General features: G+C 38.0%; 1 protein-coding gene across 1 annotated transcript in view; it reads left to right on the top strand.

Annotated features, from left to right (window-relative positions):
* arhgap10 (Rho GTPase activating protein 10) overlaps positions 1-14,774 on the top strand; it is a 73,535-nt gene extending 58,761 nt beyond the window's left edge. Inside the window, 3 exon segments of the mRNA XM_030145081.1 lie at positions 6,802-6,903; positions 8,351-8,442; positions 12,326-14,774. Coding sequence (XP_030000941.1) covers positions 6,802-6,903; positions 8,351-8,442; positions 12,326-12,414 — 283 coding nt within the window. The 3' untranslated portion in view covers positions 12,415-14,774.
* The last annotated feature ends 1,365 nt before the right edge of the window (positions 14,775-16,139 follow it).

Below are 16,139 nucleotides of genomic sequence, written 5' to 3' on the forward strand. Positions count from 1 at the left end.
ATAATCTGATGCTTTGCTGTGTCTGTCTCTCTGCCAGTCTCCTCTCTGTCCTCCTCACTTTCTCCACTAAGTCCTTGGTCCTTTTTGTTGTTTCTAGCCTCTGACTTGTCTTGAATGCTGATGTGAGAGATGAATTATTGGGTTATTCTGCAGATGTTAGAGTCTCTGCTGTGTCATGTCTACAAAATCACCTTGAAATAGACTTTTTTTTCCCCCTCATTCACTGTCCCTTTCTCCTTCTCCATCAGCTGAAAGGAGCTGTAAAATAAAACAAACCCACCACAACTTGACAGCGGACACTGTGATTCCTCTCTTACTTTGACCTCTGTGGGTGCTTTGTGTGTGTGTAGGCATGTTTGTAGCTTTTTTGTAAGTTGCAGTATGAGATGGACAAGGCTCTATCTTACTTATGTAACCAACTCCTTTTTTTTTTTCCTGCGGGCATTTTTTTGTGCTTTCCCACATATGTGGCATCATGTTGGAGGACGGAAGAAGCAACCAGGAGGAGGTCGTAAATCTCAGCTCTTATTTGTTTGGGAGACAGGTGGCCGTGCGTTGGCCGTGTAAATTGTATTGACATTGGGGAGATATTCATCTTGTTTACCCTTATAGCCGCAGCCCCTGTCCCTTTATGAAGACTTGCGCCATATGTCACAGGGTGTCGCCCTGGCTTTGTTCACTCATAAATCTTAGCATGTGAGATGGTGGAGACCTGTTAGCACAGCACCTCTCTGGCCTGGCACCTGGGGATTCGGCTTCAGTCCTAGCCAAACAGAGCAGTAGGGATGGCAGTTGCTAGATTACTTCCAGCCATTCTCAGAAATGTGTTATCTGCACTTTGTTGTGCTCAGACGTGCACCTGTAAAACAGCATATTTTAGTCAGTTTCTTGCAGAATGGCGATGGCAAAATCTGCCTGGTCACACACAAATGCCTCCTGACTCACTATATCATGCAATAAGTCTTTGTGGACTGTGGCATGATTTATCATCTCCGTCATCTTGGATGTCTCGCTTCATTTCTCCTCTTCTCCCTAAATACAGTCACAGCTTGCCCTAAGCCCTACCCAATGAGGTTACTTTTTTTTGCCTGTTTTTCCTTCTTTTTCCATCCAGCCCTCTGTGCCGCTCACTGGCAGACAGCTGTGGATCATAAAATGGTGGATCAGAGCTTATTTCCTGCCCACCCAAACTGGTGGTGGCTGGTCGGGCTGCTTTGGCTGTGGGGCTGATCCTGCTTTCTACTAGAAACACTACAAAATCCTGCCTCTGTCCGTCTTCCTCTAGTAGAAAGACAGCAGATAGCCCCGCTCATCCTTGTGTTAGCTCTGTGCCAGCATCAGAGAGGCCTGGATACTGCAGGGTGAAATTCCTGCTGTAATGAGAAGCAGCAGTCCACTTGTGTTGATGAATTTTTTTTGCCTGCTGCTGACCTGGTGGAGTGTGATAACATCTGATAACCCGACAGTTAAAACAATACACCCAAAACCTCTAGGTGCAGTTTGTCTTAAAATTATACAAGGTTTCATTGAGACTGAATTTTAGGCCTTATAGCTGCAGTGTGTTGGATTTGGAGGGATCTTTTAGTAGAAACTGAATGAAATATTTGGTTATTATGTCTTCACAAGTGTATAACCACTTAAAAATAACATTTTTTATGTTTTCATTACCTTAAAATAACCCATTTATGGTGCTTTTCTCACCTCCTAGTTCAATTCGACTAGACTCCTTTTTTGGTTTGCCATCAGACAAAATCATCAGACTATGTGCTATCTGATTCCTGGATTTATTACCACTATCCATGGTTCAACATGAGCTGATATGATCCAAAAGTTGACTTGAAAGCACAGCTGATTATTGACTGGTCAGAGAGAAACGTGACTTTACTCTATCATCATCGTGCAACACAGGACAGAACGAGACCACTGTTTGTAAACAGCCAAGCTAATACACTCAACTGGATTCATGTTATGTATATTTATTGTAGTTCACCACTGATTACATGGCAACCTGTGAAACCACACAAGGGTCAAATGTGTATGTATTCCAGATAAATTTTAGTGTCATGCTGAAGATGCCATTTTGGAACTTTCATAAGCCGTCATGTTGACATCCATCTAGTACTATCTGCAGTGGAAAACTAATAAAGGACCAGGTACCAAAAACAGCTGGAGTCACATCTGGCTGGTACCGAAGCCATGAGAAAGCACATTTACATCTACAGAGGAAGTGGGTCATCATCCTTGTAATCTGTCAATCAACCCACCAAACTCTCTAAAATGAGGGTGAATGAGAACTGTAATCCTGCCAACAGAGGTCACTAAATCACTGTACCTTTAAAGTATCTAAAATACAATTTTGACAGTTCTTAAAATTAATTGGATTTAGTGCTTGATTGAAGCCTGTTGAAAATACCAAATTTGAAGTCCACTTGTGCAGGAAAATTAGGAGCATAGGGACATTTTGATGTAAAGGCACTAGAGCCACATGAGTAGATGTGCTGCAATTAATACATAATCTGATTCTGATTGTTACAGCTGACTCTAGTCATTTTGCCTAGCTGTTGGAATCTTCCACTCACTTGTATAAAAACGGCTAAATAAGGATAGAAATGTCACATTTCAAGTTATTTCCCACTGTTTCAGGTTTGACTGATGCCCTTTTTAATGTCATTGCACCCCCTATTATTTTGCTGTTTGGTGACACCTGAGTGGAGAATTAGCACTAATCACTGTTAGCTTTTAACGTTCAGCTGAGCACATTTCCAGACACAAATGCAGGATCAGAAATGTAATTTATATTTATATGTTCAGCGTGTACATTGTTCTTTGCTATTAACTGGCTGTCCTTCATATGTATTTATATAAGCATATGGCTTTACTATAATGATGGCATCAAACAACCAGAAAAAAAATGATTAAACTCTTAAATGCAATTGGTCTTATACAATTAATCATCCTATAAAAATTCTTGGTAGTTACAGCCCTAACGAGAAGCTTGAAAAAACAGAAGTTGCCATAAAAAGCTACCAGTAAAGGCGGTCATCACCCAGTGCTTTTCTGTATTCACATCAGGAGCACCACATATGTGGGAAAGTCCAGTGCCAGCGTGACAGGATGTGAAATAGGTCTTAAATTGCTTTCATAATGGTCTTAAAAAGGTCTTAAATGTCATAAATTTAAATTATTGAAACCTGCTGAAACCCTTGTTATATTTAGTGTCTCTTTGACATTACTGTGCATTTTTATGTATGATATCATTATATACCATACGTCAATAAATAATCCTTTCAGCTAAAAACTTGAACATTACCAACAGCTGGAATAGGATTTTGAGGTAGACCTCATATACAGTGTATTTCCAGACGAGTCTTCATTTACTGTATTTAATCATGTTTACAGAAGAAGCTTAGCTAGGCCTGTGATAAGTAAAAACAACGGATGAGCAATTCAAAGCTTGATGCTATTTTTGTTGAGAGAAATAGCAAACGATTTCCCTTGGTTTGGCTTAGCTGTAATTGTGAAAGCAATTTTGGGATGAATCCATTTACCTCTGGTACATTTATCTAGTTTCTAGGGCAGCCATGTGCCATTCACTGATTTCCCCGACTGTTTATTCTGTAATTATTTAGATATGTTTATTTTAAAGATCTACACAGATCTCACTAATCCTATTCAGAGTGAAATAAGCAGTTAAGATGGATATGCTGACAACTTTTTTCCAAAAGGGTGTGTATGCATGTGTTCTCACATTAAGAGGTCTTGTGTGTATATGAGTCCGCTCACCTGCAGGTGGGTGAAATGTTGGTGCTCCTCTGTTCTTCTCTCTCTTGGCTGTGACCCAGGCAGACAGTGGTTGTGCCTGGGCCCAGGTTAATGAGTGGATTTGCTGCACTGCAGCGCACTGTCCCCCCATGCTGATGTGGAGCAGCTGAGCACCACAGTGGCCCCACACTGCTGCAGAGCTATAAATCACCCACAGTCAGGCCAGGCCTGAACGGAACAGCCACCGCTGGGGATGGACAAGTACACTGAAAGGGAGGCAGGGGAAGAAACTGAGAAAGGAAGCATTGCAGAGGGGGAAATGAAAGCTTGAGCCCAGTAGCGTGTGTTCACCTCCACCTATGTTCATGTAAGATCCCCTACCATGTTCCCCTTAAGGCTGTGTGTCTCTCTCCTCTGCCAGTGCCAACGTAACCACTATTCACAACATCCTCTCAACGTCCAGCCCCTCCCCAGCTGCTCCCTCTAATTGCCTTTATTAACGTCTCTATGGGAGCGGCAGCTAGGAGCAATTTGCTCATTATGTGCTGTATTAGCACTGGCCCTGGGGCAGGCATGGAACACAGAGGGATGCCTGGCTTCGACTCCTGCTCTCCTCAGCATCACTGTGCTTTCACCAGGACCCCTACCTCCATCCTGTAGGTTAGCCATAGACTGATTGGCCTGGACACAAACCTGTGTAAAAGTCTTACAGATGAGATTGACAATCAAAGTGTTCAGGTCTTTATGTTTCACTTAACCTTTGCATTATGTGATCTTACATGACAGTTTAAAGATGTTGAAAGCTGGAAGCAGTTAATGTAAATAAATATTCTTGTACAATGTATTTATTATGTTTTATTCATGTTTGCTTTTCGCACTCTGAATTTATTCCTCTGAGACTTTTACGATTAGGGTCAAATCAGATGAATTTTAGAATTTGTCATAAGTCTACTCTGCTCATTGTAGTCAGCTCACATGTTTAATAACTAGTCAAATAGTTCTATTATAATTAAATCAGTTGGCTGGGGTCATCAACAGAAGGATTCCAGAAGGCCAATAAATTCTCTGGTGTGAGTTTGAATAACATATTAACCAATAAATACAGCAGAGTTACTCCTGATCTTGTTTACTCATCAGATTAAAAGAGGTGGATGGGTACAATAGATGAAATATTGTACTAAATGTTTTAATGATATTTAATGTATATTTTACATCCTAAGACTCTTATGAGACATTGAATTCATTAGTAAGATCTTAATTCGAATTAAAATGTCTAATGTCAATTTTCCAAAAGTCCCAATAATGCTGAGAAGCATCCAGGAAAGTAGAATAATATTTCCAACACTGTTGCCTAACTGTAAATAACTGTTTAATTTTGTTTTTAATTTTGCTTATTGCAAAGTTACTTTTAAGGTTTATTCTGAGTGTCATTAAAATAAACAGTAGTAGAGACTAGGTAAGAGTGGCAAGACATGTTTTGTTCTTTAAACATGACAGTTTTCCCCAAATAAGATGGTAAAAATTAAGATTTATCAATTTATTTGCAACATTGCTTCGAATCTAGCCCATCTATCATGATTAATATCGGCAGATACATGTAGATTTTAGATGTTTTTACCCTGCATTGTTTAATGCTGAATTACTTTAGTTGAAAGTCTCCTTATGAAAGGAATGTCACAGAATGACAGCACATCTGGAGTTTGCTCGTTAAACTTGTGGTAAATGGTGTCGAAATCCACTGCTGACAAAGCTGCACTGCACTACAAGTTTTGGTTTGAATAAACTCCCTCATGAGGTGCTGGATTGGTGTGGAAATGTATTCTCACCTTGTCTCCATAACAACAGGTTGTTCAGTTTATCTTGCATGTTGCTCTCATTCCTCCACTTACTGTAGTTGCTACCTTTCCTGAATAATGCAGTATTTTTTTTGTTGGAAGCATGAAATCCAGTGTCTGCTTGTTGTAATTGGTAGGCTGAGAAAAAAGTCTTAATATCTTTCTGCATTTCTGTTGAATCTTCAGGGTTGATACTTATCCTTATTGCTGAAAAGCCACCATATCCAACAATTATTTAAAAAAATGCAAGTGCATTATGACTACCTTCAATTTGTAACTGCACAGTATCGGTAGGGGAAATTTGCTGTATATTTATGTTATTGAGCAAAGGAAATGGAAATATTTGACCTTATCCTTTTATTTCAATAAACAGACACCATTGTAGCATCTCTCCAACAGCATTTTAGGCTAGTGTTGGTAAAAAAAAAAAAAAATAATAATAATAACATAAAAAATGATAGTAATAATAAAAAAAAAAATTACAATAATATGTTGAAAGAAAACCTTCCTCATGTTAAAAGTCATGAATTGGTGGGAAAAACTCACTGAGATTAAAGTCACAAATTTAGGAGACAGAAAACTTTGTATTGACTGTTATTATTTGTCAAGGAATCATGTCACATAACATGTAAAGTTTGATGAACCTCATGTAACGCAAAACAATTCAGTGATTTCTTTAATGAACTTACATCACAACAAACAACTGAGTAGCTCACACTATTAGATACAGGCCCAGCAAAAATTCAGAGTAAAGCTGAATTTTTCAGTAAACTATGTAAAATTCACTGAACTCCACACCTCACCTCCAATATCCAGTGAGTGGGCTTTGCCTGTCACCAGTGGCCTCCCCTCCTTAACAGTGGTGTCTTTGGCAGGGTGACATTCATGACACAATCGAGGTCTTCACACAAAAAAAAATGCAATTTCTCAATAGTTTTTTCTCACCGATTTATGACTTTATAATCTCAGAATATTTAGGTGTTTTTTTATATACATTTTGAATTTTTTGAATTAAGTTATTGTTTTTAATATAATAGAATATTCAAGTTTTAATAATAAATATACAACTTCAATCTTTGAAAATCTGACATATTGTTATATTACCCTCTCCCCTGGCTCCATAAATGTTATTTTTTACAGACAATGGCCCTAATACACCATCGTAAATCTCTGATGACTTAAGATAGTCTCTTTTTTTATGCAGATCCCCCACAGCAGCCGCCTCCTGGTCTGCTCCTGGAGCGTCAGGAGAAAACCAGCCAGCTGCCACGACGGCTGCCACTGAAAAAGAAAATTCAGAGGAGAGGTAAATCTAAGTTCCCTGTCTTTGAATTCTGGACCAGTTCTTCTTCTACCTCAACTTTTTTTTTCTTTGTACTTTGAGTCATTTGCTCAGTCCTGTTTAACTGTCACACTCTGAGACTCTTTCACTTCATCAATTAGTTTTCTTTCACTTGCTCCATCACTTCCTCGGTTGTCTTATCGTGCATGTTTTTTCCCGACAGAACCGACTCTGTGCTTCATCGTGCATTTATTTGGTTTCTTTACACATCAATATTTTTCTTCACTTTCTCATTCACCCATTCCCGCATTAGTTTAACTTTGAGTCATTTTAATGCAATACAAATACGATGAGGAGCAGCTACCCCCCCCCCCCCCCCCCTTTTTTTTTTTTCTGTCAAACCCTAGATACATACAGAGATACCTGAGTGAACTGGATGGGACTCTGTAGGCAGGCTCCACATTATGCTGATATATGGCTCTGCTTCCTTCAGACTAAATAATGAATTCATCCTCAGTGCTTTCAGATGTTGCGGATGAAAATGGAAGAAGCTCAGTCATTCTATGGGCAGTCCATTAATGCTTTTTTCATGTAGATACAAACCCTCATTTTTCCAAACGGGGTTCCACAAGAGTGCATTCTTCTAAAATTCTGAATTCGGGAACTTGGCTGAACATTGTTGTATTGACAACTCTGTGACCACAAACTTTTTTTTCCAGTTTGTATATATTCTTTCTCCTCTCTCATCCTATATTGTTGCTGCTCTGCGGAAAGAATATGAAATATTTATCAGGGCATCGTGTGTTGAAGGCACAATTTCTACATGGTAATGTTGCTGGCATTCGAGATAACAGTTTGCAATGGCGGGCAAAACAACCTTTCTGTGGAGAGAGTTTTTATGTTGTTGGAAACGGAATGGCATAAATATGGCTTTTTAGTCACCTTTGCACAGCAATGAATATGGTTTCTTTGACTGAGCTCTTTTACATCAAACTGATTTAAAATGCACCTTCTAAACTCACAAATGTGAATTTAAAAGCTGAAGCGCTGCGGAGCGAGGTTTCTCTTTTTTTGCCTCTGTTTGTGTGCAAACCTACTTTAGAATCCCCCCGCTTCTTTTTAATTATCTCACCATGGCCGGTTGTCTGCTGTGAGGACCTGATGTGTGGCTGCTTTTTCAGCTGCACAAAACCTGATACAAACAGTGCTGCATTTCATTGTGTTTGCACACACACGCAGGTGGATGTGGGTGTGTTTTGACTTGCTCACTTGTACGTCTAGACTGGAGATAGGGCAGGACCAGAGTGTGTAGTGGCCTGGCTCTTAGTACTTTTGCTTATTTTCCAGCCTGGCCCATTTCTGCTGTTTCAGGCTAGTGAGTGAATGAACAAGCAGGCCCCGGGCCCAGATTGAACTGTGCGGTAATCCTCCCCAAAGCTCCGCCAGCTCACTGATTGCCTTCATTTTTCAGTGTCACCAGCAGGAAAGCCATGGCGGTGTACCCATGTGAGGCTGAGCACGACTCTGAGCTTTCCTTCCAGGTCGGCGCAATATTCAACGCCGGTAAGTGTTATCGCGTTCACCAGTCGCTCACTCAGAACCAGCCCTGGCATATTGGATTTGGAGGAAAACCGAACACCCAATCTGATCTTCAATCGAAGAGAGAGATGAGACGAAGAGAGGGGAGAATGGGGAGGAGGGAAACGGGACACACAGATTTGCTCTTCAGTGTGTCTGAGAAGAGGCTTGACTGAGCTTTAATCACTCTCAGAGGAAATGAAGATTTTGTACTTCCTTTTTCTCTGTCAAGCCACTATAGTCTTTACAGGAAGACATGCAGTGACTTCTTTGATAAGATCCCATAATACATTGGTTATTACTGCAAATATAGATGACAGAAATCCTTCCTTAATCATGTCACAATTAAGGCAGGCCGAGAGGTGGTAGGATAGTCTTTTGAGGTAGAATGACAATTCATGACCTCAATCACAATTTTTATCCTGTGTTCCTAAATGTACAACCAAACTGTAACAGGTTTTCTCCCTTCTTTTGTTTCTAGAGGACTTGGACTGTGTGTGATAGCCTGTTGTTACGTGACAACAAAAAACTGTGCATTTTTGCATTGTTTTGGACAGTATCACTACCATATTTTAACTATAACTAGAAACAACACAAAGCAAGTCTGCTTTTTGATGAAGTGAACACTAGTCTACATTTTCTCACAGATCTAACAAATCTGTGTAAATCAAACTTAGTGCACATCACAGTTCAGAAGCTGAACCGGCAGAATTACTCTTAATTCTTCTCTGTCTATAATAATTATTTCATCCGCAATAGCAAAACAATATATTGTACTTAACTCTACAAGTTAACACAGACTAAATAAACGCTACAAATTAAGATCTGATCTGATTCAGATAGCTGGATCTGGGTATTGTGGGTGTTAGTTTGAAAGACACTGCAGGGCATGTGCATTTCATTAACAGGTTTGGGGTAAATAAATTAGGCTGCATAGTGTCATCAGAAGGTGGCTCTATAAAACTCACACGCTGTAATATACTGAGTAGAATCCAAACTGTTGTTTTTATATCTCCAAATACATGGTATGAGTGTACACTGTGCAGGAGGCAAGAACTTTGGCTCCAAAATGAAGACAGTCTGGAAGCATCTTAAAGTGTAATACCACTGACTACAGTTGGCATGAGGCTCCAAAAACCCCTTTTACATTAACCTTCTCAAAACATACTATGTCATTTTTTCCAGGACTCATTCAAGTATTTTTTGTTTTACTTGGACCATCTATTAAGTCGTCTGGTGGTCCATGTCTCTGTGGTGTTCTATTAAAAGGCTTTGACGCCTGTGGTGTCAGTCTTTGATCGAACAGTCTGACTGCTCCTCACCTGCCAATATGGACTCCAGAGTATCTCTTTATTTAATACGTTTTTTTTTCCCCATGATGGACAGATCCACTGTAGTTATCATTAATAACTTACATTACAAATACTGAAATGACATGCTTGATGAAGTTATCTGTTTTACCAAGTCAGTGGGAGAAAAGTTCCAAGTTGATTAGGTTCAACAGTATAATTTTTGAGCAACTACAAATGTATATTAACAGCAGATTATGTTCTTAGGCCTAGGTCTTTGCTTATATCCTATAAAACAAACACATGCTAGATTTATATCTGTAAACATAAGTACTGGGGAACAAAGGGGCTGACCCCAAGTCCGGAACATAGCATTTAACATTAGCTAAACGTTACTGCTAAATGCTAACACTCACAGAACATGATTTAATTTAGTTTAATTGACAAAATCTAATGATCAAACACAAAAAGCTGTTTTCCGTATCAATGCCTGTAATTTACAAATGTCGTCCTTCTGTTTTCTACTTGGTGACTTCAATTAAGAACCATTACATTGTCCAAGATGCTAGCTTAGCATAGCTTTAGCAGGTGCATCCACGACGAGGAAAGAAAAAGTGAGAGGAAGCTCATTTGTTCTGTGTGAAAACTCAAACTCAAATGAACAGTCCACAAACCCACTCCCACAAGTATGATACTGTGGGTTATGTTTGGGTTTTACACTACATTACTGATGAACTTCATCAGGGTCATGGGCAACAGTGACAGAGCAGCAACAGCAACACAGCAGACATTTATCTGCCACGCCTCTGAAATAGAACCAAAATATCTAAATAATCACAAATAATATGCAAGATGCACCTCCCACGCAATGCCCTCATCTACATACTGAAAACAATAACTTCCAACTTAGAATAATAGCCAATAATTAAAATATGTAACTCTTTAAATTGCCCTGTACAAACTAAATCCTCACAAAAATACAGTTCTGACACTAATAACAAAGGGTCAGCGCATTGCACGTATTTCATACTGTCTGATTCATAACTCTGATAAATAATGTGATATATAAATATGCAAAATTGTTGTTTATGTGGGCTCTTTTTTTCCAAGGAAAGCAGTGTAAGTCAAACCTAATTCACCTAAAATAATGATGCTAGTCTCATACTGTTTTATCAATTTAACATCATCGGATCATTACTTAGTATTGGTCTTTACCTTAAGCCCAGGATTCAGTGTTGGAGTTGAAGAAGTGGGATTTGTGTGTCTCTACGGTATATACCTTCAGTGTTCCAATGGTGTTTGAGAGAGTTCTGTCAGATAAACACACATAATGGCAAAATTCAATTTAATAGGTGGATTTTCCAACTCATGAATCATCTCAACTGAAATAATAATAAACAAAATGAATTGAATATCACATCTTCATGAACTAAATTTAATTAGATTGTAGTGCCTGGTTTCTTAATCAGATATTTCATCTGGAGCCAAACCTTTTTGTTTAGTGGGAGTCTATGTGTTTCTTTTGGATTTCATTTAAAATCTCCAGTTACTTTCACACAAAGTTTTGCTTGCACTTAACTTTCTATCTGTCTTTCAACACTTGGCTTCATATAACTTGGTGTCGTTACATAAATACTACGTGATGAGCTTCTCATTAACCAAACATCTACAGTATCTTCATGACCCTTGGCCACTTTAGATATTTCTTCACACTTTTCAGTTATTTATGCATGTGTTTATGATTTTAGTCTACACTTTGGGCTTAACAAATGTGCAAAAGGTCAGGAGGTCTGAATAGATGTATTTTTGCAACAGCAATTGTATATACAATGTGTGTAAAGGAAAAATGCAGTATAGCTTGGTGTGCTTTTACTGTCTGTGTAAAAAGTGGAAAGCTTTTCCTTTTTATTCAGAAAAGGTTTAATATGTTGTCTTTATCTTATGTGTATGATGATAATATTTTTTTTTCTTTTCTTCAGTTTTCAAAATGAACTAAGCAACAGACAAAAGTGCTTTGGACTTTTGGCTTTTGTCAGATAAATCCATCTGATATATACTGAAGCAGGAAGAGAGACTTTATAGTTAAAAAAATTAAATAATGATAATAATCATATTAATTCAATACATTTGTAACTTAAATTAAGCTGTAGAAGTTCCATCTGACAGTCGTCTGTGATTCATCCGTGCACTTGATGCTGCCGATGCACTCACTGTTTTAAAATTGGCTTACTTTGTTGACAAATGAAGAATCTAGAGGAAAATTCAGTAAAAGGCATGTCAGAAAAGTATTCTGCGCTTTGAGTGACACATCTGTCGACCGTATATGAAGGCTCCATTTTGCCGCAGGCTGCTGAGATTCAGAGCGTGGTGAAATTCCAGATCTAAAAACAGACTGTATGTACAGTACAGATCAAATGAGTCGTAGGATAGAGGGTTGTATCCTCCTCAGACCTCTGCTCTGTTGACTCTGACACACGCTGATACTCACCAGAGTTTTCTTTGTCCTCTGTCCGTCCCCCCACCTTCACTCTCCCCGTGGTGCCGTTCCCGCGGTGACGCTTTGGTGTCCTCATCTGCAGTGACCCATTCAAGGGAGCCGGGCTGGCTGGAGGGGGAGCTGGAGGGAAAGAGGGGCCTGATCCCTGAAAACTACGTGGAGATGCTGTAGCCCCGAATGGAAATATTTATGGACATATAAAGTAATGACTTTCACTGGGAAAAGTGTGCAGAGATGCATGTGCCTCAACTCTGAAATTCACATTAGAGCCTTTCTTAAAAATGTAATATGTAAGATTTATGCATGCTGATGCGCTTATGTAAAGTTTGTGTTAGAGTCTGTGTTGTGCTGGAAGATGGTCATTTGTTGACATCAGCCAACGTCATTCTAACAGTAGCCAGAGCTGTTCATTGTGGCTATAGAGGAGCAGAAGCGACGCATTGAAGAACTCAGGAAAAAAGGGTTTTTGTGGACACAGTAGTCAGTCAACACACGGTTATGATTGGAACAGAGGTATTTGTTATGGTCTGTTCATGTTCTGGTTATTGATTTTGCATTTCAGAAACAGCTTTTAAAATCCAAAAATATTAGATTTTCCTTTAAAATACAAGGTTTTACTCATCCAGGGTCTACCACGCCTTCGCCCATAGGAAGCTGGGATAGGCTCCAGCTCCATTCAGAAGATGAATGAATGATTACAAGGTTTTGTTCTTATTCATAGTGGAAAAGAGATTGTAAAAACAGACTTGATGTTCATTTTCTGTTTTGTAGACCAGGACTAAAAACCAGAAAACCGAGAACAGTTGTGATTGTTTCCAAAATAACAGGAATATAATTACTTTTGTTCTCTGGAAGGGAAGGGATTATTCAAAAACTACACAGAAAAACACATCTGGTTTGACAGTAAATATGTAAAGAAGTTTTTCTGCAGAAAAATGAAATTCAATCTGTTTTTAAAATCCTCTTTATGCGTTTATGATCCTGATTAAACAAAAAAAAAAAACCACCTTGGATTTCTATTTTTTTTTTTTTTTTTAATGAATCACCTGTTTCTGAAAATAAAAATCCAATGACCAAAATGCGCATAGACAATTTATTTTAGAAATGGACACAGACTCCAACACAAACTTCACATTCGAATCTTACAAACTGAACCTTTATGCAAATATGTTATTACTGCTGGACTGTTGTAGCTGATACTAAAGAATACATATTTCCTTCTGCTGTCATGCTTGTGATGCATGTGCAAGCATGTTACTTAGTTTTGATTTTTTTTTTTTTTTGGCCTTTTTCATCACAAAATAGGTTTGCACTTAAATCAGCGTGCTGCTGCATTCGAAGATGCTGTAGTCTCCAAACATCCAGGTAACTTTTGTAGCAGCACCACAGATCTGGATCTGGATCTGCATCTTTCTCTCACTGCTTCATTCTGTCTCTTCTGCCCAGTTATACATGGTATCCATGAGCTCCGAGTCCTCACACATTAAAAACTAAAATGTCAGCACTCATATCACTGCACTAAAATCCAGCTGGTTTTCTCGACAATGTTGTACACAAATTTGTCTTCAGCTATTGAATGATTAGAAATACCCGTGCCTTAATCACCAAACGTATGTACGGGTACGTATGAAAAGTAATTGGAATTTTACTTTAATTCTATGTTCTGTCCTTATAAAAAAAAATATTTGGATCTTATAAACGAGGCACATTGCTGTTGTAATTGTATTTTATTTAATTGGCACATTGAATGCATGAGTTTTGAATTGTAAAAAACACTTTGTACTGTTTTGTTTTTGATGCACTCCTTTTGCAGAAACACAGTGAAACATCTCTGTCGTAGTAAACATTAGCATCAGACAGAGTCATCAAAAGTACCTTTTAATGCATAGTAATAATTGACACATTGTTTTAAACTGTCAAATGATCTATGTCTGTTTTTTTTTTTTTGTTTGTTTTCGATGCATATTTTATACGTTGCTCAGTTGACTTTGAGCAGAGAAATGAGATTCTCCCACGAGGTTGAAATTTTAGTTCATGATTATTTTATCGTCAACTTTAGTGGAATAAGTGATTAGATGATAAATCGGTTTTAGCACAAGTAACGCCATACATATAAAATACAGTATTTCAAAGTTTTACATCACCGTTAAAGCTACATTTATTGTTCATATAGCGTAGAGTTTTAAATGCCAAATATATTTCTCGAGTCTTCGTTAAGTGATGGACATGTTTTCGGTTTTGACATGAACACACGTAACATTTCATCCCCTCTGCCGTTCAAAAAGACACTTTAATTTTGCTGAGAGCTTTTGGTTCAGGCCGGTTGTTTGTGTTTTGGATTGTGGTTGCAATAATTTAAGACATTGATTTATGACATTTGTAAAAGACCTTGACATCACCTTCATTTTTATACCTTTGGGTATTCTCTTGATCTATGGTAAACAAATAAAGATTTTTTTTTTTTTTTTTTTTCATTATTGCCTTTCTCTTTTATTGCAGTTAAATAAAAAAAACTCAAATGTAAAATCCTCCTTCAGTAAGAAACAGTTTGATTTCTTCTCTTTTGGCTGTTTTTCGTGTTTATCTGCATGTGGAAAGTTTCTCACCGTGTACGTAGGCACTCTATTTGTGAAATTACAAATATTTGGGAGCCAAATGTGACATCATATGCATTTTTACTTTACTTATGTACTTATGCACCAAGTGGTTGAAACATGACACCATCCATTACCTCATAGACAAAATAGACTTTGGGGAGAGCAGGAACCTTGTTGTTAACATTTGTAGACGTGCAGAAAAGCTAGAGAATTAAGTCAGAAGTCCCATTTTCACAAGTCTAAATAGGTTGTTTTAGCATTCTGTAGACATTCAATTTTTACCATATTTTAATTATGTGAAATTTCAGAATAATGCTGAAATGTTTATTTTTTATTATTATTATTTCAGCTAAGACTAGTAATAAAAACATACAATGCAGCATCTAATCTGCATAAAGAAGAAGATAAACGACTCTTGTGTTGTTGTGACTGAATGGGTTTGTTCTACATCATGTTTGTGAACAATTTGGCAAGTTTGTCGAGTTGACAAGTTGAATTCTGACAATATACAGCGTGGGGAAGCAAAATTTACAATATTTTGACGCAGGGATTGAAAGACAGTGTATGACCAATTAGTTTATTGAAAGTCATGAGAATTTATTTGCCACAAGAAAATTTACAGAATAGAAAATGTTTTTATTCTATGTGTCCTCCTTCTTTCTCAATAACTGCCTTCACACGCTTCCTGAAACTTGCGCAAGTGTTCCTCAAATATTTGGGTGACAACTTCTCCCATTCTTCTTTAATAGTATCTTCCAGACTTTCTCGTTACAGTTTTGCTCATAGTCATTCTCTTCTTTCCATTATAAACAGTCTTTATGGACACTCCAACTATTTTTGAAATCTCCTTTGGTGTGACGAGTGCATTCAGCAAATCACACACTCTTTGACGTTTGCTTTCCTGATTACTCATATGGGCAAAAGTTTCTGAAAAGGTATGGATAATAGTGTTAGGTATGGTTATGACATCAATATATGTTTGGTTTCAAAACAATTGACGTAGTGCCTGCTGAGAAAAAACAACTAAATGTTCATTGTAAATTTTGCTTCCCCACCCTGTAGAATAGTTTAAAGCCACAATTAAGCATACAAACACAGGGTCACTGATGACTTCTCCAACCTGGGTCCACTTTTTTTCCTTCAGGTATTGAAAGCCATCTGAATATTGATCACTGATCATTTATAGAACTACAGGGTGTCCCATAAGTCTCCATACATAGGAGACATAATACATTCCATACATATATTGTTCTAACATGTATTTCTTTATATTTCTTCTTTATAGTTCTTCAGCAGTGG

Source organism: Sphaeramia orbicularis, chromosome 1 (genome assembly GCF_902148855.1).
Source record: "Sphaeramia orbicularis chromosome 1, fSphaOr1.1, whole genome shotgun sequence".
Lineage (NCBI taxonomy): Eukaryota > Metazoa > Chordata > Actinopteri > Kurtiformes > Apogonidae > Sphaeramia > Sphaeramia orbicularis.